At 58.7% G+C, this 20,809-nt stretch overlaps 1 protein-coding gene across 2 annotated transcripts in view; it reads right to left on the bottom strand.

Annotated features, from left to right (window-relative positions):
• Positions 1 to 951: 951 nt before the first annotated feature.
• The window catches only part of CD82 (CD82 molecule), a 48,752-nt gene continuing 28,894 nt past the window's right edge, over positions 952 to 20,809 (bottom strand). For both annotated transcript variants that reach the window (XM_045557868.1, XM_045557869.1), the window contains exons 3-9: positions 18,589 to 18,661; positions 14,104 to 14,228; positions 13,848 to 13,922; positions 5,155 to 5,256; positions 2,462 to 2,665; positions 2,145 to 2,228; positions 952 to 1,841 (exon numbers count right to left, since the gene is read on the bottom strand). In XM_045557868.1, the coding sequence (XP_045413824.1) occupies positions 1,764 to 1,841; positions 2,145 to 2,228; positions 2,462 to 2,665; positions 5,155 to 5,256; positions 13,848 to 13,922; positions 14,104 to 14,228; positions 18,589 to 18,661 (741 nt within the window). In that variant the 3' untranslated portion in view covers positions 952 to 1,763. The remainder of the gene's footprint in view (positions 1,842 to 2,144; positions 2,229 to 2,461; positions 2,666 to 5,154; positions 5,257 to 13,847; positions 13,923 to 14,103; positions 14,229 to 18,588; positions 18,662 to 20,809) is intronic.

Genomic DNA, 20,809 nt, shown 5'->3' with positions numbered 1-20,809 from the left:
CCTAAAGTGTACCTGCTCCTTGCTGAGGTCAAGGCTTTCTGACCTGGGTCCTCCCATCTCAGTCTGTGGCTACACCCTAGCAGGGTCTGAGAATCATAAAGCAACGTGATTCGGGAATCAACTCAGAGGGCTGCGAAAAATGCAGATTCCTCGTCCTCATCCCAGATTTGCTGCATCAGAATGCTCGAGCCCCGGAATTTGCATTTCCCCAAGCATTCCTGCTGGAGGGAGAGACCCCCAGGCCTGGGGCTGGTGTTCAGGCTCTGCCGGGCTCCTAGGCTGGGGCAGCAGCGCCACCTGGTGGGTCCTGCAGAAACACCACCTGTCCAGGGCCTGGCCGGCCCCACTGGGGAGCAAGAGTCCCCCCATCCCCCCACCCCCTCTTCCACCAGGGACCCGGAGAAGTGAGAGAAGACAAGGGCAAGGGCCCTCTGAGTTTCATGACGCTGGATGCAGGGTGTGCCAGGGCTCAGCTGTAGGAGCCATGCACAAGGAAGAGCGTCTAGTATTTCATCTTGAAAAGTCCCCTGAATTGTGCGTGTTACTCTATCATATTTCTTTAGTGTGAAAATGTTTCCTTTTACAAATCTTTGCAAAAACAGACGTTCTAGAAAGAGAGGTAAGGGGCAAAGTTATCCTGTGGTGTCACTGCCCCCCCATGACCAGCCCACCTTTGTGCACCTTCTGGGGCCACCTGTACTGCAGTCTCAGAAGTAGTAACCGAGATGTCTGATCTACACCCATGTTAACATAAAAATCAACCCCCGGGGACCCCAGCAGCCAGGCAGGCTGCAGAGCCCGGCCCATCACGTTCCTCGTGTATCAGGCTGAAGAGGGAGCCGAGATCCCTGGGGGGCAGCAGCGAGGTGCCCAGCGGTCTCTCCAGCAGACCCTTCTCCGCCTGGTCCTCCCCTGCCCCAGGAAGTAGCACTCCCACCATTTCAGGCCGGATGGTTACAAATCCTCTTTAATAGTCAGTCTTAGCATCCTGAATATGTTTTACAGAACTGTGCACACAGACCCCCGCCCCCTCCCCCCCAAGGCACAGCCTCACCCACCCACTGCCGGGGGCCAGAGGACAGTCTGCTGCCAGAGGCCAACCCAGCTTCTCCCAGAGAAGGCATCCTCCTCGTCCCCTTCCTTGGGGAGCTCAGGATCGTGGAGAAGGCGGGGCCAGCTCTGTGCCACACCCCTGGGGCCAGGCCAGATGCCCTCACGGGGCACACCCTCTTTGGCCCAGCTCGCCCGGGTGCTGCCCCCACGGCGTGGCCCCGGATTATCTGAGCTGCCTGGATGGGGCCAAGTCAGGCTGGGGAGGGGTGCTGCCCCCAGTGTCAGGTGGGGCCCACCCCGTCCCACCACCTTCGATAAAAATGTAAAAACACAGACATAAGTGTCATAGTGGGAAAAGTTGACCCACCCAGTGGGTAGTCCTCTGATACCCCCCCTCAATTTTTAATACACGTTCCCCTGTACAATACACATGGCCTCAAGGGCAGGTCAAGTCCAGCCCGCCTGCGTAGGGACGCCGTAGGGGCGTCGAGAGAACCCCGGCAAGCAGCGGGCGGGGGTGCCGCAGAGCAGCCAGGAGCTGAGGCTGGCGGCAGAAAGGCAGGGACGGAGGCCGGGCCCCAGAACGCCCCCCATGGCCCGTCAGCACAGGCGGGCAAGGGGCCTTGGCAGCGAGGTGGGAGGCGGGCCTGGAGCAGGGGGCCAGGGGGACCCCTGGGAGCCCTGAGGTTGGGGGATGGGGAGGTGGGGCCTCAGTACTTGGGGACCTTGCTGTAGTCTTCGGAATGGACGTGCCGGCACAAGCAGATGGACAGCAGCATCCCCAGGAGCTGTCGGGGGAGAGATGGAGCGTGAGAGGGAGGCCCCAGCCTGGCTCCCCGGGTTTAGATCAGGATTCGCAGATTGTCAGCGACAACCCCACAGCACCCTGTGACACAGGCAGCAGAGGGAGGCCAAGAGAGGGACAGTGCCTTGTCCGAGGTCACAGAGCTGGACGGTGCTCGGGCCAGAGGGCCTCTGCAAGCCGAGGGGGTGCTTGCCCCGTGGGCCGTGCCTCCCCGAGGACATCAGCAGAGCAGAGACAACCCGGGAGGACAGAGCGTGCGGAAGGGTGGGAGGGGAGGGACCCAAACCTCAATGACAGCGACGCCCCCACACACGCCGAGGATGATGCCCAGGTTCTCCTGCAGCCACGCCTGCACCTTCTCCATGCAGCCCTGCAAGGGGAGCACACGGCCACGTCACCCCACACTGGGCCCCCCAACTCGTGGAACCATCCAGAGGACCCCCCGGCTCAGAGGCCCGCAGAGAGGGCTCTGCGTGTGTTCCCTGAATGAACGCGCTCACGGGTGAGTAGACAAAGGTGCAAATGAACAAATCGATCAAGGGAAGAAACCGAATGAAGGAAGGACGGAGCAGTGGCCCACCCAGCCCCGCAGCCCCCACGCACCTCCTTGTACACAGGCCAGTCCTCGGGGCTGTTGCCGCTCTGGGTACTGTTGTCAGTTGCCTCGCAGAAGCCCTTCCTCAGGAAGAGGCTGTCATCCTCCTCCCCCTTGTCTTCGCAGGAACAGGGGTAGGTGACCTCGGTGCGACTCATGAGGTCGGCGTTTTCCGTCCAGTTGTAGTAGCTGACCCAGCCGCAGCACTTCACCTGGGCAGGGCGGGGGACAGGTGGCTTCTTCCCACTGCCCACCGCAGGCAGGACACCTCCAGGCAGAGGCTCAGACCCACCACCCCCAGCCTCCCGGCCCCAGCCAAACTGCCAGGGGTTAGCGTTGAGGTTTTATTTTGGCTTCTGCGAGCCACGAGGGATTTCAAGTTGCTTTCAGGAAACATACCAGACACTACAAACACGGTAGAAGCAAACACCAGGACCAGCAAAAATACAGAACAGAGCAGGAGGGAAGCTCAAGTTGAAAGAACATAGGTGTGCAGGACACAGGAGAGCAAACGGCACACGGCTGAGAATGTGGGGTTTAAAGTCAGGCTACTGGGTTCAAATCCCAGCTCTGCCACCTACTAGCTCAGCAACCTTGGACAAGGGACGGGCCTCAGTTTCCTCATCTGTAAAATGGGGTCGCAAAGGTTCCTAACTCGCAGGGCTGCTGGGAGGACAGAGTGGGACGAGCAGGTGAAGTACCCAGCGCAGGTCGGGAGAGCACAGTGAGAGCTCAGAAAACGTCAGTTCTAATTTCAGGTGCTGAAGTGTGCAGAGTTGAGACTGAACTTCCCAGTGGCCAAAGTGAAAAAGGAGACATGGTCAATTCTGCTGTTTTAAAGGAGAAAATGCTCTAATTCCAGAGGGAAGAAGGCCTTTCCGGGCTCTGTGGGCTACTAGCTACTGTCCCTGGGAGGATTAAATGGGACAGCAGTGGCACCCAGCCCGGGTCAGTTTGGGAACTGCTTCCTTCCCATCTCAGGGTTACGTCCCAGGCCAGCGGCCAGTGGCCAGCAGGGGGCGTGTCAGGCACTCAGCAGTGCTCGGGCTCCAGGCAGTTTCTAATCCAGGTTTCACTTCTAGCGGCCCGGCTGCCTCCTCTGGCGGAAGAGGCCGGCACCTCTGGGGGACACACAGGTCTGCAGGGCTGGGGCACCCGCAGGCTCTCCCGCACCTGAACAAAATGAGGCAGCTCTCCTTGGCCCGTCTACGGCACCGGGCAGAGCCCTCCTTTCCCGGGTCCCCTTGCCCTGACCCCTGCTGCACCCTGCCCCCAGCAACAAGTGCCACCTCCTGCCTGTGTCTCAGCAGTGGTGCACGGTGAGTAAGATGTCACCACCAACGTGCCACGTAATAAGCACTGCCCAAGTGCCACAGGCTTTACCAATGCATCTCCCACGAGCATGGATCAATAGTCCCATTCTACAGATAAGGAAACTGAGGCTCAGCAAAGGTCTAGCTAGGAAGTGGCAGAGTTAATACTCCAGCCCTTGGGAGCCTGACTCACAGCCTGCTTTCTGGAACACTATCACAGGCAGCATCAGAATAATCTAGAAGGCCTGATGCAGGAACCCATGGTGGGCCACTGACCACCTCCCAAAGGATCCTCCTCTCCCCCAAGAGCTTTGCAGGGTGGCACTGGTTGGGCCTGAGACATCGTCTCCCTCTAATCTTAGCAAAGTCTTAACAATTTGGGGTCAAACTACAGATGTGACCAAAATGTCTCCCTGAATGCAATGAGCTGCTGGCTGCCAGGGTCCCCACACCTGATCTCTGTCGGGGCCAGAAAACATCACCCTCCCCTTTCTCAGCTCGGAGAATGCCTGGACAGAGCGTCCTGTCTCCAAACCCCAGAGTCTCCTGGTGTTGTGGAGCTGGGCTTCCTCCTGCTGCCCCGACCCTGCCCCTCCCTCCCCACAGCCCCCACCAAGGTGCCCGCAGACCCTAAGTGACCACTGTGTCCAGTGCCCTCCCAGCACAGAGGAGGCTGCAGCCCAGAGAGGGTGGGCCCCGGCCACAGGCACACACAGCATCTGGGACCACAAGAAAGGGGGGCCAGGACTTGGTCACTGAAGTCCATTTGTGTGTGTGCCATTGATTCAACCCTGGAGTCAGGCTGGGAACCCCATCCGTTGGTCAGTCCGTCAGTCCATCCATCCATCTGTCCGTCTGTCCACCTCACTTTAATTAAGGTGTAACACACATACACTAATGTGCACAGATTCAGCTCGGTGAATTGTTACGTATGTGCCCATACTGGCGCAACCACCATCCAGATCAAGATTTGGATAGAACATTCCTTTCACCCTGGAAGGTTCCCTTGGGGCCTCCCCAGAGGCAGCCTCTACTCAGACTTCTCTCTGCACATCAGCTTTGGCACCCCGTTTCCAAACGCCTGGGGTGGAGCTCCCAGCACCCCCCAGGGCTGGCTTGAGATGAATGAGAGGGTTGACAGCTGCCCCCACACCCCCACCCTGGGCCACAAACGGGATCGCTGTGAGCCGTGGAGCCGCCTCCGAGTCTCTGGGCCCCCTGAGCAGGGACCATGGTGTTGGCTGGGGTTTTGGGAGGGGGGGCTGCTCAGGCATTCCCTGCCCCCAACACACTCTCTCTGTCGGGCACACTCAGGGACCACAGACACCAGTCTCAGACACCCGGGACACCCAGCCCAGAGAGCCCCACGCTGTCCCTCCCGGCCTCACCTGGGCCTGCACGTAGTCCCAGGCCTCCTGCAGGCTGTCCTCGTGGCTGCTGTTGTAGTTCCGGATGAGCTCGGTCACGATGCTGCCCATCTCCTGCTTCAGCTGCAGGGGAGGCGAGGATCAGGGTGAGTTCCCGAAACCCGTGCCCCACCTCTGGTCACCCCACTTCGATTGCCTGTCCTTGGGGACATGATTACGGCTCCAACCTCTTTCCTGGAGCTCCCTGGGTGCCCAATGCAGTCAGTGCCAACCACTCCTCCCCCAGTCTATTCTGCACTCAGCAGCCCCCGGCCCCATAAACACCAATTTTTCCACTGCTGAAAACCTTCTAGTGGCCCTCCACCACTCTCAGGAAAAATGCCAATGTCCTCCAAATGGCCTGCGAGGCCCTACTCCTTTTGTCCCTGCTCTTCCCAGGCCCCGTTTCCTCTGTTCTGGCTCCCTCTGCTTCAATTGCACAGGTCTTGGTATCTCTGTGCTAGGCATGTTCCTGCCCCAGGGCCTTTGCACTTGCTGTTCCCTCTGCCTGGAATGCTCTTCCCCTAGATCTTAACACAGCTCACTCCTCTGCTTCCTTCAGTGCTCTGCTCACCTGTCACCTCCTCAGAAAGGCCTTCCTCCACAAAATATCTGCCCTCTCTATCCCCTCCCCGACGGCCCCTCTACCACCCCTTCCCAGGCTGCCCTAACCCTGCAAGGGTGAGCATGCTGTGTATTTCTTCACAGCACTGACGTTACATGCTCGCCGGTTTTCAGGGTTTATCATGTTTCCTCCACTAGCGTGTCAGCTCCGTGGGGGCAGGGACAGTATCTGGCTTGCTTGCCACAGAGCGAGACAGATACACCAGGTCCCCAGGGGCTAGTGGGAAGCCCGGCACGGAGAGGGTGTGCAGAGCACAGAGCGATGCATGCGTGTATGGCACCAAAGCCACACTCACGCGCTCTTCCAGGTACGCCTCACGCCTCGCACGGAGTAGGGGCCCGATGGGCCTGGCCCTCAGCTCCCCTGCTGATCACACGGCCCTCCCTCCCCCGCCCACCCCCTCAGCCCGCAGCAACACCTGGAGCGCAGGTCCTGCCTCTCTGTGACCCGGCTGCTGGTCCCCCGGCTCCGTAAAATCTACCCCTTGACTGTGCTGCTCCCCCACCCGCCCAGGAATTCAGGGGCCCACGAGGTGGTGGAGTGAGGCACCCGTCTAACCGCACAGAGAAAACACTGATGTACAAAGGAGGCCGAGGAGGGGTTCAGGGAAAAGGACTCAGCCCCAAAGTCCTCTCATCGGAGAACCTGACCTTGCGGCGACAGCTTTTCAGGACCAGGGCAGCTGCGCAAAGGGAGGCGAACCTGGAACCAGCCTCTCGGGCCGAGGACGGGCCTCCCTCGGGCAGGACGCCTGGCCTCTCCCGGGGACCCGGCCCGGAGGCCTTCCCAGGCACACAGCACGGACGGGCTGGTCACAGTCCCCTGTGGTTGCCGCAGGGAGCCCCAGGGTGAGGCACCCGAGAGGGCAGGGACGCCAAGGGGAAGGACACATACCTGTCCCCCTCGGTTCCTGAAAAAGGAACAGGTGCTTCCATGCGGGGATCCCAGAGCCCGAGGGGAGGGAAGCTGCGAGGGCAGCTGGACCTGTGGCCCTGGCTCCCTGCGCCCCTCGGCAAACACTGGGAAACCAGCCCCTGGGCTGCTGCTGCCTGCACCTCTGCCATGCAGTGGCGCTCTTAGCAGGATGCTTTTTAAAAACAAAATACAAGCAAACAACCACCCCCCTCAAAATACCTCATATAGAGTTCTGCAATTGACAAAGCTTTCCTGTCAGTAATTAATCATAACACTAATAGTGGCTTAGCTTTTGTCAAATGCTGGTTACGTACCAGGTGTTGTGGTAAGCACTTTTAACGTAGTATCTCAATTTAATCCTCACAGCAGATCTATGGCCTAGGTATTGACCCCGATCCCTCATGACAGACATACAGAAAACAAGCCCAGAAAGGTTAATTAACTTGCCCAAGGTCACACAGACAACGTGTGGAAGAACTGAGGTTTGGACCCAGCCTTGTCTGATTCCAGAGCCCAAGTTTTTACCCACTGAGCTTTATCCGTATTCAAATCACATGGTCATGGCTGAAGCAGGTCAGAGCAGTTTTAACCGGGGCTCAGAGAAGCTAAGTGATTTGCTTGTGTCACACAGCCGGGACCGTCTACCTGCAGGTCACAGGTCTTTCTGCCCCAACACCTCGGCTCCGCTGCTAGTCCCAGTAGGCGAACGAGCCCCACCCCCTCCGCGTGGAAGGAGGGGGTCCCCAGAAGCATCTGTGCAGAGAGCCACCTCTCCCACATCCTCCCCCACCCGCTGCGCTCCCGCACGACACGCCGCCCTCAGGCTCTATTTATACCCCAGTGCGGTTGTCACTGCAGCCTGGACTTCCCTGTTTCCCTCCCCTGAAATGAGAGGGTGACGGAAGCTGGGTGGTTTCCACCGAGACTGGGTGGTTTCCGTGGAAACACCACATCATTTGCCAGGCCAGAATGTGGCTGAGGGACACAGGTGGGCCTCTGGGGCTGGTTCAGCTCGGAACGGATGCCTTGGGACCCCAGTGCCCAGGACTCCTGTGCCGGGAGCCCAGGGAGGTCACCCTGGCAAGCAGGTAGCTACTGAGACAAAAAGAGCCCGGAGGTGGGGTGAGCGGATGTTCATGATCTCACTGCATCCCCGTGGGGGCCGCTCGCTGTTTCTGCCCGCCCTGCACCCATTCTCCCTTCTTCCCGAAGACTGAGGGGTGACCACCCTCCATCACTCCACGGCTGGGGAGGCCCTGCCGTCACGGGCTGCCCACACCCTGGGTGTGGTGAGTGGTTCAGGGATGGGCTGGAGACCCGAGGTCACACACATGGCCCTTCTGCTACTGCGGTGGGATGAGGACCCGAGCTCACCCCAGGCTCCACTGGGGACAGCCCTGCCCGAGAAGGGCGCCAACAGAGGAGAGCCGGGCGAAGGGACAGACAGGGGCTGAGTCCTGGCAGCAGCCTTTGGAAACCTGGGCCCCGCTGAGCCCGCGGCCAGCTCTGGCCGCTTCGGCGCATGCAGTGAGGAGTCCTGCCCAGGACCGGCTGCGTATGTCACACCCAGTGCAAAATGAAAACGCAGGGCCCCTTGTTTAAAAATGATTAAGAATTTCAAGACAGCAACAGCAGAGCATGAAAGGGAGCACAGAGCCCTTCGAAGCGTGGGACGCGGTGTGATCCCATAGGCCGCATGCCGAGGAAGCCAGCCCTGGTCCTGCCCTCCACCCCTCCCCATTTCCCAGGAGAGAAAACTGTGGCTCAGAGTTGGCACAAAGCCCAAGATCGCACGGCTCGCAAGCAGCAGAGACGTGACCGTGACCCTGATCCGCGCAGCTCCGGGTCCTGAGATCTCAACACAGCGAGCCATCCACCGCCTCCACCTGGCCGGAGGTCCCGCTGCCCTCTGGTGACTCTACTCTCTCCCCACGGTGACACTGTGCTTTTATTTCACCGTGTAGTGTGACTTTTCACAGAGTCAGCAACAGAAGAGAACTTTGAGTCCAGCCCATCATTCAAAGGTGCGAGTCCTCCCATACTGTTCCGGGCTCTACTTCAATGCTCCCTGTGATGGGGAACTCAGCACCTCACACAACAGAGGTGGCAGAGGACTCATTTTTTGTCATTGTGCCCAAATGATTTCTACACACTTGTATCAGTTTGCATATTCCCCCAACCCCGTAAGTCCCAGCTGGGACAACATAGAACAAATCAAATCTCTCTCTCCCAGGACAAATATCAGTCAGATTTTGGAGACCGGTCTCCAGGGTAACTTTACTCGCTCTTTCTGGGAGAACTTTCCAGGCTCCTGTGCCTGTTCCTGGGGTTGGTGTGCAAGCCTCTCCCATGCTCTTTACTCTAATGTGTCAAGTCGCCCCTCACAATGAGGCACCCCGACTGCAACGTAAAGGACCCCCATTCTCCCATCCTCTCTCCAGGTTTCCCACGGGAGATGCCGCCAAATGCTTTGCTGGGACGCAGATATGCCAGCTCTGAGGCTTTTTCCTGGTGGGGAACCAGGACCCTTTGCCACGGCGAGGGTGGAGGAGTTTACTCTCCATGAACACTGGGTCTTTCCTGAAGGCCCGGCTGCACCCCACATGGTCAGCCACCCCAGAGTTCAGAGCCAGCACCCAGCACGTGCGTGGGAGACTCTGTTCAAGTTTCTCTCCATAATCCCTTCCAGGAGGGGCACCCTGGACACCCCCTTTTCCTTTCCTAACAGGGAAGAGAAAGGTCATCTCTCCCTGTACCCCCATAGCCCGTCCGCCCGCCCATAGAAACCTGGGCCAGAGGGCCAGGAGTTCCAATCCAGCAGGCAGACCACTCACAGAGAACCACGTTGGCCACGAGGAACCCGTCTTACCGCCTGTGCCAGGAGGGCACGTGTGCACTGGTGATTTGGGGCCTCCTGGGTGAGAGAGGGGAGGAGGAGAAAGGGAATCACTGTTCTCCGACCAACCTCTCTAGGGAGCAGGCCGGCCCAGCCACCGTCACTGTCCCCACCTCCGGCCAGGCCAAGCGAGCCCCTTCCTGTCCAAGCTCTCAGCCCCCAGGCCTTCTGCTCAAGCCCCCGATCGTAAGCTCTCGGAGCCCCAGCGGCCTCCCCTGCACAGGTCGCCGGGTTAGCGGTGTGGCCTACCTGAGCACACTGGGCCCAGCGCCCAGCACGTCACAGGAAACAGGTGACCTTCGCTTCCTTCCCTGTGACCCCCATCAACCCTCCACTGTTTGGAACAAACAAGTCAGAATCCCAGAGTGCCAGAGCTGGGAATGGCCCAAGAGGTCACACGTGGCTCAGAGAGGCGAGGCAACTCATCCAAAGCCACACGGCAATCAGTGGCAGAGCCTCCCCCGAATCCCAGACCTGGGCTCTGCCCACTAAACAGCGGCCGGAAACACAGTTGGAGGAAGACACAGCCAGAGGCCTCTCAGCTTCACACCCAGGCCCTGGTCCCCACAGCCCTGCTCTCAGCACTGACGCCAACAGGGACAGAGGACAGCTGCCGTTTACTGAGCCCTCACCAGGCTCTGACGAAGCTGACAATGGTGGGGATACTAATAAACACTCGCAACGACGCCAGCGACGTCTGCCCTGGGCCGGGGGCTGCGCCAGGCCCTTCCCACGTCAGCACTTCATCTCTGCCACAGCCACGAGGCCGCCCCTGGGCCCCAGCGCTGAGAAAGGCTCAGATTTTAGAAAGGGGGTGCAGGGACACGTCACACCCCAGCGGGGTCTGGGGCCGCCCCCTGCAGTGACTCCATTCATACTTCCCTGAGGAACACCTGAAGGGGGTAAGCCCAGACCAGGAACAGCCCCGCTGCTGTTCGTTCAGGTTCTATGTTGCCACCAAATGAGCTGCAAACTCTACTTTTGGTTTTCAAAGTATTTTTTTGGATTTCAGAATTGCAGATAAGGGGCAGTGGGCCTGTGTCATTACTACCACCTGACCAATGAGGAAACTGAGGCAGAGGGAGGCTGCGTAACTTGGCCAGGATCTCAGAGCAGTGGTTCTGGAGTCGAAGCCCTTGGCCACCACTCTGTATGTTATAAATGTGTCACAGTCTCTGTTCCCCCTTCAACCCTGGGCAGGGGTCGGGGGTCAATTTACAGAAGTGGAACCCAAGGCTCGAGAGGCTACGTGCCCTGCCGGAGGCCTCCAGCCTCCCCATCGCTGCTCTGGGAACAGTGGCTTCTGGGAGCAGGGGCAGGAAGGACAGACTGCAGCCCCGAGGCCCACGCCCACCCACCTGCCAGGAGGCCCACGGGAAACCATGGGGTCCATCTCCTTTCAAAGGGCCTTTATCCTCTAGGCTCAAACAAGTCCCACCTCCCCAGCTGGGCCCATCTGCAGGAATAAACACCACCAAGGGTATGTTTAGTCTTCCACTGAAATTTACAATGTGCTAGGAAAGAAAAAAATAAATCATTCATTCCAACTCAGCTGATATGGCGGCACCAGAACTTCCCCAGGAAAGCCGGGAAATTTCCAGGCAGGCTGGGACAAGGGGTGTGGGGGTGAGGTGTGGAGCCTGGGGAGAGGGATGGGAGTGATATGGGAGGGGAGGGGACAGTAGGGTACAACGCACAGAGTCTAGACTGGAGTCAGGGGGCCCGATTCTGCAAGCAAGCCGTGTTCTGGGGCTGGGGGGACGCTCTGAGGCTCAGCTCATTGTCAGCCAAGCAGAGATTTTACCAGCCGCTGGGGAGGCAGCATGGTGTGGAGGGGGGCACTGGCCCTGGGTCAGAGGGATCTGGAAGGACATCCCATTCCGATGCATCAGAGTTGTGTGTGACTGTGGCCAAAAGTCACTCTGCTTTCCTGGGCCTCAGTTTCTTAAAATGGAAAACGTTTGTGCAATTGAAATGTGTGCTTCAGCTCATATCACTAGCTCAGCTCCTGGCACGTGGTCACTGCCATCTTCATTACTGTGAGATGGTAAATCGCATGGGGGAGACGGTGGACTGCCTGAGACCCCTACAGAGGCAACCAGCTTCTGAGTCACAGGAACCAGCTCACTGGGGCCTGGTTTTGATCCCCCTGACCCAGCCCCAGGTGCTGTGGGGCAGAAATAAGACCTGACCCTACAACCCTTTTGCTAGGAAAGAAATTTCCCTCCCCTAACCACTGGCTTCCTGTTTCATAGCCAAATAAGTTTCCTTTCATCTACTGAATCCACTATTTCCCCTTTTGCCTTGACTTCCAGGAAGCTCAGCACCACTCAAGTTAGCCCTCAGCTGCCAAGAGTATCTCAGCCTCTGGTTGCAGAAACAATGGTCTTCCTCTCTCAGTGTAGGTTCTGCCCATGCTGTCTGTCTGTCTGTCTGTCTGTCTCTCTCTCTCTCTCCCCCACCCCTCTCTCTCTCTCATATTTTGATTTTCCTGGGAAACAAGCTGGGTGTGGATTATAAATAGGTAAAACAGTTCCAGGTAGGAACTACCACAGTGGAAGTTTCCCCAGCATGAACTCTGAAGCCAGGTTGTGTGGGTTCCAATCCTGGCTCTGCCCCTTATAGCTATGGGAGCTTGGGAAAGTTGCTTGATCTCTCTGTGCCTGAGAGTACCGATACCCACAATCCCATAGGATTATTGGAAGGAAAACTTAAATGCAGGATGTGCAGAGCACTTAGCACTAGGCTTGTTCTAAGTTCTATTAAGTGTTAGTTGGTGATGTTGGTGTAATGTTCTCTCAGCTTCCTTCCAGGAGGGATCTGAGACAACTTGACCTCCAAGTGGTAAAATGCAGGAGTCCGTCTGGCTTCTGGCTGTGGCACCTTCACCACCGGACAGGAGCTGGTAGCGCTGGAGAGAAGCAGGGCCCCAGGGCTCAGCTGGGCCATGGGCCACATGCAGCAGAGCCAGAGAGCCTGGGCTGCCTCACCCCTTCGTCTGCAGGATGGAGATTCTCTCTCCACCCTGCAAGGGCCCAGCGGGGTCAGTGAGAGAATGAACGTGAAGCAGCCAACGCCGTGCTTGGTGCATGGTGAGCACCATATCAACTGTAGGGACAGTGGGGCTCACCGTCACTGTTACTGATGTCGTTCTTACGATTCACCCCTGAACACCTGCTTCTCCATCTGTCAACATAAAACTTAACCTGCAGAGCTGTTGCGAGGACAAGATAATGTACATAAAGCTTCTGGAAGATACCATGTGCACACAGTAGGTGCTCCACGTGTGCTAACTGTGATGGTCACAATTGACTGGCTTACCCAACAGCCAGTCCTGGCTCCTCCCTCTCTCCTGCCTCTGTCTTCAGAGTCTGAGAGCAGGACGCTCGCTTTCTCAGCCTCCCTTGCAGCCAGAGGGGCCTTTGTACCCCAGTCTGGGGAGGTCTGTTGGAGGGCTTGCTTTTCTGATAAAAAAGATGGTCATGGCTGGCATTGCCCACTTCTTTTCTGGCCACGGCAGTGGAGATGTCGTGCCTGGTGCTATGGCAGCCATCATGTAGCCATGAGGTGAGGGTGCGTGATGCAGAAAAGCCATCACAGTGAGGATGCTGGACAGATAGCCGGGACCAGGGTCTCTGCGCTTCCAAACCAGACTCTGGCTAAGTCAACAACAAACGCCCTTAGAGTTAAAGCCACAGGAAGTCTGATTTTCTACTTCTGAAAGCTGAACACCTCCCTCTGACACAGGACTGATGCTTTTTATTAATAGTCTCCTTCTGGGCCTCATCTGCGATGGGTGGCATGGATTTAACACTTGCTAAGGTGTCTTAATAACAACGACGACCAACATTTATTGAGTGCTTATGGTGCCGCACTGTGCTAAGTGTTTTACTAAGACGATCTCGCAGAGTCCTTGCAACCACCCCAAGAGGGAAGTGTTACTGTTGTCCCATTTTACAGATGGTGCAACAGGCACACAGAGGCAAGCAACCCACCCAGGGCTGCACAGCTGGAAAGTGGTGGCTGAGATTCAGGCCCAGCAGTGAGCCTGCCCACACCTGCCTCCTCCTCCTCTGATGTTCTGGCCCGAGGAACCGGTGGTCAAGGGGGCTGTCCCTGGCACCTGGTGGGACTGTCTGTGACAATGGAGAGGCTTCTTGTCCATCCCCACAGCCAGGGTCTGTCCCCCCATGTGACCACTCCAGCCCAGTGAGGGGCGGGGAGAGGGAGGGAGCTTACCTTGCCCACGTTGAGGTAGAAGAGAACCCCGGCAGTCACCTGGACGATGAGGATGAGGAGGAGGAAGGCAAAGTACTGGGGACACAGAGCAGGCCTGGAGTCAGCTGCGGCCCCACCAGCCTCACCCATCCCACTCGCCTCGGGGGACGCTCTCCACCCAGAGTTTGGGCAAGCGCAGTGCTCAGGCCCCGCGTGGCTAGGTGAGGGGGCCAGGTGGGCAGGGCGTGGGCGTGGGGGGCAGGGGGGCTGTACTCACCAGGCCCAGCAGGCAGCGGACCTCGTTGACGGCGCCGATGCAGCCCAGGAAGCCCATGAGCATGGTGACTGCCCCCACGCCGATGAAGATGTAGCCCCCCATGCTGAGTGAGCTGGAGGAGGTTTCTAGGGGGAAGGAGGAAGCATCCACTCACCAAATACAGAATCGTCAAGTACAAAATCAGAGGGCCAATCAGAACCGTGCCTGGCCCAGTGAGGCGCCGCACGCCCTGAATATCTGCAGAACTGACCGATGATGGGCCCTTAAGATTCCAGGCTGATTTCTGTTCTTCCTGCCTTCTCATCCATAAAATAAACACCAGCCTTTCTTGCTACTCACTGTGCCTCGGGGGTTCACACATGCCATCCCCAACCCTGACATAGCCCTACCTTGCAGGCACCAGCATGGCCATTTCCCAGAGGAGGAAGCTGAGGCTCAGAGAGGTGCATGGGCAGAGGCCAGAGCTGGGATTTGGAAATACGCAGCCCTCCAAGCCACGCTGTGTCCCCTGACGCGTGGGCATGTGCACTGGTACAGGCGTGATGCTTGCCCACTCATCAGCCGGCAGATACTCACCGGGTGCCCACGCGTGCCGGGCACGGTGCTGCTGTCTGGGGAGGCAGCAGTGAGGCCGGCCAGGTCTGACATTCGGCGTGGGGTAGGGGATACGTGCACATACAGGATTTCTGGTTGTGTCAGGGGCCCTGAAGGTACGGAGGCTGCCGACGGCGCAGAGCGTGCAGGGCAGGGAGAGGGTGGGGTGGCAGGAAAGGCGGCCTGAGCAGGTGCTGTCGGCCGAGATGTGAATGGAGAAGTCGGCAAGTGAAGACGGAGGGAAAAGCACTCCAGGCAGCAGGAACAGCGGGGGCGAAGGGCTGAGGAAGGGTAAGCTGGGTGTACGTGAAGAGCAGAAAGAAGGCGAGAACGAATGCGCCAAGGGTGAGTGACGGCAGTCCAGCAGGCAGTGGTGCCTGGGGCACACAGGGAGGGCCTGATGGCCGAGACCCCCTTCAGAGCCGTCGGTGGACAGAGCCCACCCGGTGGGTGGAGGTCAGACCACTTGACCAGTATTTCCTGAGAAGCCCAACCCATCGCTCAGGGAAAAGCCCATGTTGTGTCCAGCCCCCTCCTCGGCTTGGGGGACACTCTACCCCCGTGATACCCCTGGGGGGCCAGGTGGAGACTCCCAGACAGGCAGGTGGCTGCAGACAGCTCCTGCCACAGCCCCAGGTGCTCCGGGAGGCTGGGCATAGTTTCCAGAAGGCTAGAGAGCAGTGTGCATCAGAGGAAGTTCTCAGGGATACGATGCCCACGTCCACCACAGCCAGACAAAGCCTCTCTCAGCAGAGGGCCAAGAATCTGCATTTTTAAACCACTCCCCTAAGGACTGAGGCACAGCCAGGGCTGACCACTGACCGTTCCAGGGAGAACACAGGCCTGGCAGGCCATGACCCCCGGGGACCTTGGAGAGGCTGTGTGGCCCCCTTGGGTGTTAGCACCCTAAGGTATAACTACCAAGTTGCGGTGGGGGGGGCAGGTGGCTTCCTGATCCAGCTCCACTTCCTGGTCACAGCATGTTCTGGAGCTCAGGAAGTGCCCCACTCTCACGCTGCCCCCACCCAGCTCCCTGCAAGAGCCCCCAGGAAGCTGGGCGGAGCCCCTCAGTGTGAGTGTGGGGGGCCCCTGGAGCTGAGCCCAGCCCCCCCTGCAAGGCCCTTCCCGCCCGCCGGGCCGCAGCAGTCAGCGTGGGCAGGGAGAGGCCGTCTATTCCATTTTTCCTAAACATCCTGAGTTTGCCTTCAAACAATTCCTCCCAGTGACTACTCCCAGAAAAAAGCAACTGGCACTGCCCAAAAAGCCACTGTGTGCCAGCCCCGAACAAGGCCCTTCATCCAGTCATCCTGCTCAGTGTCATGTGAGTGAGGCTGCGCTCACATCCTGACTTTCTGCAAGGACCCGAGGCTCAGAGAGGCTGTGGGACCCGGAGGTGCCCAGCAGGAGAGGCCTGGGCAAGACCCCAGCTCAGGCCCTCGCCTGGGAGGCCAGCTGAGCCTCGGGGTCCTGTATCTCAGAACAGTCCCCTGACTCCAGTCTCTGTCCTCATCCAGGGCCCCGGTCCACTCCGAATCTGGGCAAGCTGACTTAGGAAGGGGGCAGGGGCCTATCCTGGGGTAGCCCATCCGCTGTGCACGATAGAACAACTCTTTAATCTCCCCGGGCCTGGCAGGGACTAGGGAGGTGGGAAGGAAGCGGGCCACGTGGAAGGGGCTGGGGGCCAAGAGAAGGGTTCTCTCCCCAGCTCTGTCACTAACGTGCTCCGACCTGGGCAAGCCCTTTTCTATTCCTTTCTCTATAAAACGTGACTAAGTCCTGCTTCTTAAAGATATTATAAGGATTAAATTTGTATTTTAAAACTTAAACAGTCACTTATGTAGGGTTCACCATTCACTGGGAGTGGTTCTAAACTCTTTCCAGATAGAAATGGCTGACTGAATTTCCCGCGATTACCTTACAAGGTACATCCTATGGTTGTCGCTATTGTACAGGTGAGCAGGCACAGAGCGGTGAGGTAACGTGCTCAGGGTCACAGAGCTGGCCGCCAACATGGCCATGGCTGGAGCCGGCAGTCTGGCTCGAGTCTGCCCTTCACCGAGGCACTAACCAGTGGCAGCCAGCAGGGCCGTGGGCACGGGGGTTCAAGGCATGGGCTGAGGTGCCAGGCCACCTAGTCTGCACCCAGCTCCCCCGCCTGCTGGCTGTGTGCCCCTGGACAATGTGCTTCGCCTCCTCTGAAACACGGTGACAGGAATGCCCAGCCCCGTGGACTCACGGTGAGGACTCGCTGGGTAAGGAAAACGCTGTGTCACACACCCCTGGTTCCCGCCTCTGACCCTCGCTGGCTGTGTGACTCTTAGCAAGTCGTTCTCCACCTCCAGCCTCAGTTTACCCAAGTGCATAGTGACTGGGCTCACAAACCAGTGTCTCTGAACCCTGGGGATCGGGAACGTCTGACAAACGCCAGTGCTCAGGGCCCCACCTGTGCCCATGGAGTCAGATTCCTGGGGTGGGTGGGGCTCACGGTATTTGTAAGAAGCACCCCTGCTGCATCCCGTAAGCCTCTGAGGCCTGGCCAGCTCAAGATTCTCAGACCCAACAGGGAGGAGGCTGGGGTTGCACGGGGACACTCCCCCGCCCCCAGTCCCCAGGCAGGGTGCAGAGGGCAGAAATGAGAAATGCGGGTGGGCGGCTGCGCCTTTAGACTTTGCCCTGGGGCGCAGAGCCTGCTGGGTGTGGGCCGTGGCCCAGGAAGGGGGAGCCTAGACCTGATCAGGGCTGAGGAGGGTGTGTCCCACGTTGGGAGGGCATGGGGAGCGTGGGCCCCCCACAACCTAACCCCAGAAGAGGCAGGAACTGATAGCCCTGGGGCACATCGGATGTGGCTAGAGGGTGGATCATCCTTGCTTCCCATCTCGTGGAGGGGAGGCCTAGCCCCTGGGGGCCAGAGTGACAGATGTGGCCCCTCTATCACCACATCCTAGCCAGGTTCCGTTTTATTCAAATCAAGCAGCTGTCATGGGCCAGAGTCCAAACCAGCCGCCCTGGGCAGCTGCTGGGCGGGGAAGTGTGCCAAGGCTGCACTCAGTGAGTGGGCATGGCCGTGCTCCCTGGCTGTGCTCCCCAGAGCCTCTGCTGGGCCTCCCCCCACCGCAGGAGCTCCTGTGGGTCAGGATAGCAAGCCCCAAAGGCTTCCTGGAGGAGGCCCAGCAGACCCGGAGGGGCTGTTATCCATGCAGGAACACCATGGCTCCTCGCCTCCTGCCCTAAGGAGTGAGAGAAGGGGCTTCCACACTTTGGCTCACGTGACTGAACTTCTCCGAGCCTCTGTTTCTTCACTGATAAGGCAGGAATAGAATATTATCTGCCTCCCAGGGCTGTTGCGGGATTAGGACAGTTGATACACGCAAGTGCCTGGCACATGATGAGCAAGATAAAATGCAGCTGTGCCTGGCACCCTCGTGGTGCAGTGCCCGACCTTCCTAGCGCTGCCTGGCTCGTAGCAGGTGCTTGGGCAACACCTAACATAACACCCCACCTTCCCTGGCTCCTCCCCACAGCTCTCTGAAATGGGGAGAAAGGGGTTGCTGCCCACATTCTGCTGAACGGGAAAGTGGAGGGACAGAGAATGCAAGAGGCTTTCCCAAGGTCACGGCCAAGGGAAGGGGCCAGGAAGGGAAAACAAGCCTCCCTCATCCCCCAGTGTTCTCCAGACAACAGCAGCTTTGTTTGGGGAAGAAGAGAAAATTTCTTCTGGAAACTCCTGCCTTGGGACCCAAGGTGCAGTGGTCAGCCAGAGAACCTGGCCAAGTCCCTGAGGTGGAAAAGCGACAGGCACTGGAGCTAAAGTAGTTGTGGGACAGCTCTGCCTGCAGCCCTGGCCCTCCCCCCACCGCGGGCTGGGGTCCGGGGAAGCAGAGGGGTCCTTACGCAGGACAGAGATGAAACTGCTCCTGTCGGCCAGGATCCACACCCCAAAGCCCAGGATCACCGCACCCAGGATCTGGAAGGAGAAGGGGGCAGTTAATGGGGGGGCCAAGAGCAGGCTGTGTGAGAGCCCCCCTCCCCAATTACCCCTGTGGCCCAGGCCAGGGAGGGAAGGGCTAGGGGGACATAGAGGGAGCCACCCCCTTCTTCTCCAGCCCAGTGATGTCAAGATGTCCTCAGGGCCCAAACCCCAGCAATCCAGCCACAGGACCCTGTGTAAGGGATCCCTCCTGCCTCCCCCACCCCCACAAACTCATCGTTCTACCAGGTCTCCTGGTGCAGCCTCCTGCCAGGGCGCCCTTCCCGTGCCTACTCCTCCACTCCAGCCCAGCTCAGGGCCCAGAAGCTTCTCTAAGAAGCCGGGGTCTGGGGAAGACTCTCCGTGGACTTGAACATCAAAGCCCAACTTGACTTCAGGTCTCCGTGATGGGGCCACCTTCCCCAGGAGACTTCCCTGACTTCCCCGGGCAGACGAAGGTGCCTGCCCCCATTCTGTGGCAACCACTGCCTGATCCTTCCTGACAGCCATTCCTCCCATCTCTCTGCTGTGTTGGTTTCTCTGGCTCAACTGTGAGCTGCGGGGGACAGGAATGCACCCCGGCAGTCCTACGGCACTAGGTGCTGGGCCGCTGAGGGAAGGAAGGAGCTCAGGAACCAAACTCTCCAGACGCAGGTTAGAAAGGAAAATGAATGAGGGGTGACTGAGGGTGACAAATGAGGGCCCCAGGCCCAGGGATTTCCTGCCTTCCTCCCTCCCTCTGGGCGGGGCCCACAACCTGAGCTTACTTCCCCAGGTGGAGTCCCAGCCAAGATCCACCATCCTGCAAAGCTGGCTAAGCGGGGAAGTGTCTGTGGTCTGGGCAAAGCCCCAGGTTCCCTTTGCGGGTGGTCCTGTGTCACTCCACAAGGCTAGATGTCACCTGGGGCCAGGACTGGGCCCACCTGGTGGATAACACACCTTGAGGGTCCCACCATCACCAGCCACCATCCTGTCATCCCAGGTCCAAGGCCAGCAGCTGCCACTGAGCCCTCAGCCTGGGGCTAGCATGGCCCCGGGTCTCGCAGCCTTGTCCTGTTGTTATTAAAGACGAGTGCCAGGACCACAGCAAGGCATGAGGCACCTGCCTCGGCTGCAACATGTGAGAGGCACCAAAAGCTCAGTAATCAAGATAAATAATATTTTGCAGTAATACTGCAAAAATAAAATTAAGGCAACAAAATCCACCATGAACTATTAAACTTTGAAATCAAATTTTGACCGGACTGGCACTACCGATTTTCCTTTTATCCCAGGCCCCAGCGTGGCTGGGTGGGGTGCCGCCTCTCCGCTACACCCTCAGCCCGGCCACCTTGAAGACCACCGCAGCTGGGGACCAGACCATGGCCATAAAGGCGTGGTGACCTCCCCATATTTGTTCTCCACCTTCCCCACTCATCATTAAGGCAGCAAGCGTCCTCTCCTCTCTCCTAGTGAGTTGGGCCCTGTAACTGTCCTCATTTTATACACGGGGAAACTGAGGCCCTGATTTCACGCTTCAGGAACTGGAAGCCCGAAGGTGGCAGGTGAGTGCAGGGATGTTTGGGATCTATCCTGGGCCTTAGCCCAAAGAGCCCATCGCTGGGGACAGGAAAGCAGCTGAGACACTGGGAAGGGAGGGGTCCCCTTGAGGGTGGGGCCCCCTGAGTCTGCACAGCTGGGAGGAAGGGGAGCTTTCCAGGACCTGGAGTTTGGCTCCCAAAGACTCCTGCAGCCCTGCCCACCCCAGTCCTCAGACCATGTGGGCAGAGCCCCCTGCCTCATTCACGGGGTGGGCCGGGAGCGAGGACAGCCCCTCCAAAAAGGGAGTGGGGGTGGGGCAGAAAATTCCTTCTGGGCAAACACAACCCCAAGCAGATCAAAATCCCAGACTGCCCAGCTAGCTCTTCAGCTCGTCAACAGGGACCCAGAGCGCGAGGTCCCTGGCGCTGCCTGTTCAGTCCCCTGTGGGTCTGATGACCACAGCGTGGCTGGACCAGCCGCTGGGCCGTGGCCTGCCAGCATGGGCAAGGCACCATGCTCCCCTTTCTCTGTGAGCCAAGAGTGGGGCCTGGGGTGGCCCCCACATTAACCACCCCCAGCCTCACTGCAACCTCCAGAGGGGCTCAGCCAGGCTCCAGGACCCTC

Source organism: Lemur catta, chromosome 7, assembly GCF_020740605.2.
Source record: "Lemur catta isolate mLemCat1 chromosome 7, mLemCat1.pri, whole genome shotgun sequence".
Classification (NCBI taxonomy): Eukaryota; Metazoa; Chordata; class Mammalia; order Primates; family Lemuridae; genus Lemur; species Lemur catta.
Note: the sequence above shows the minus strand (reverse complement) of the source record. Positions and strands in the feature narration are given on the sequence as shown.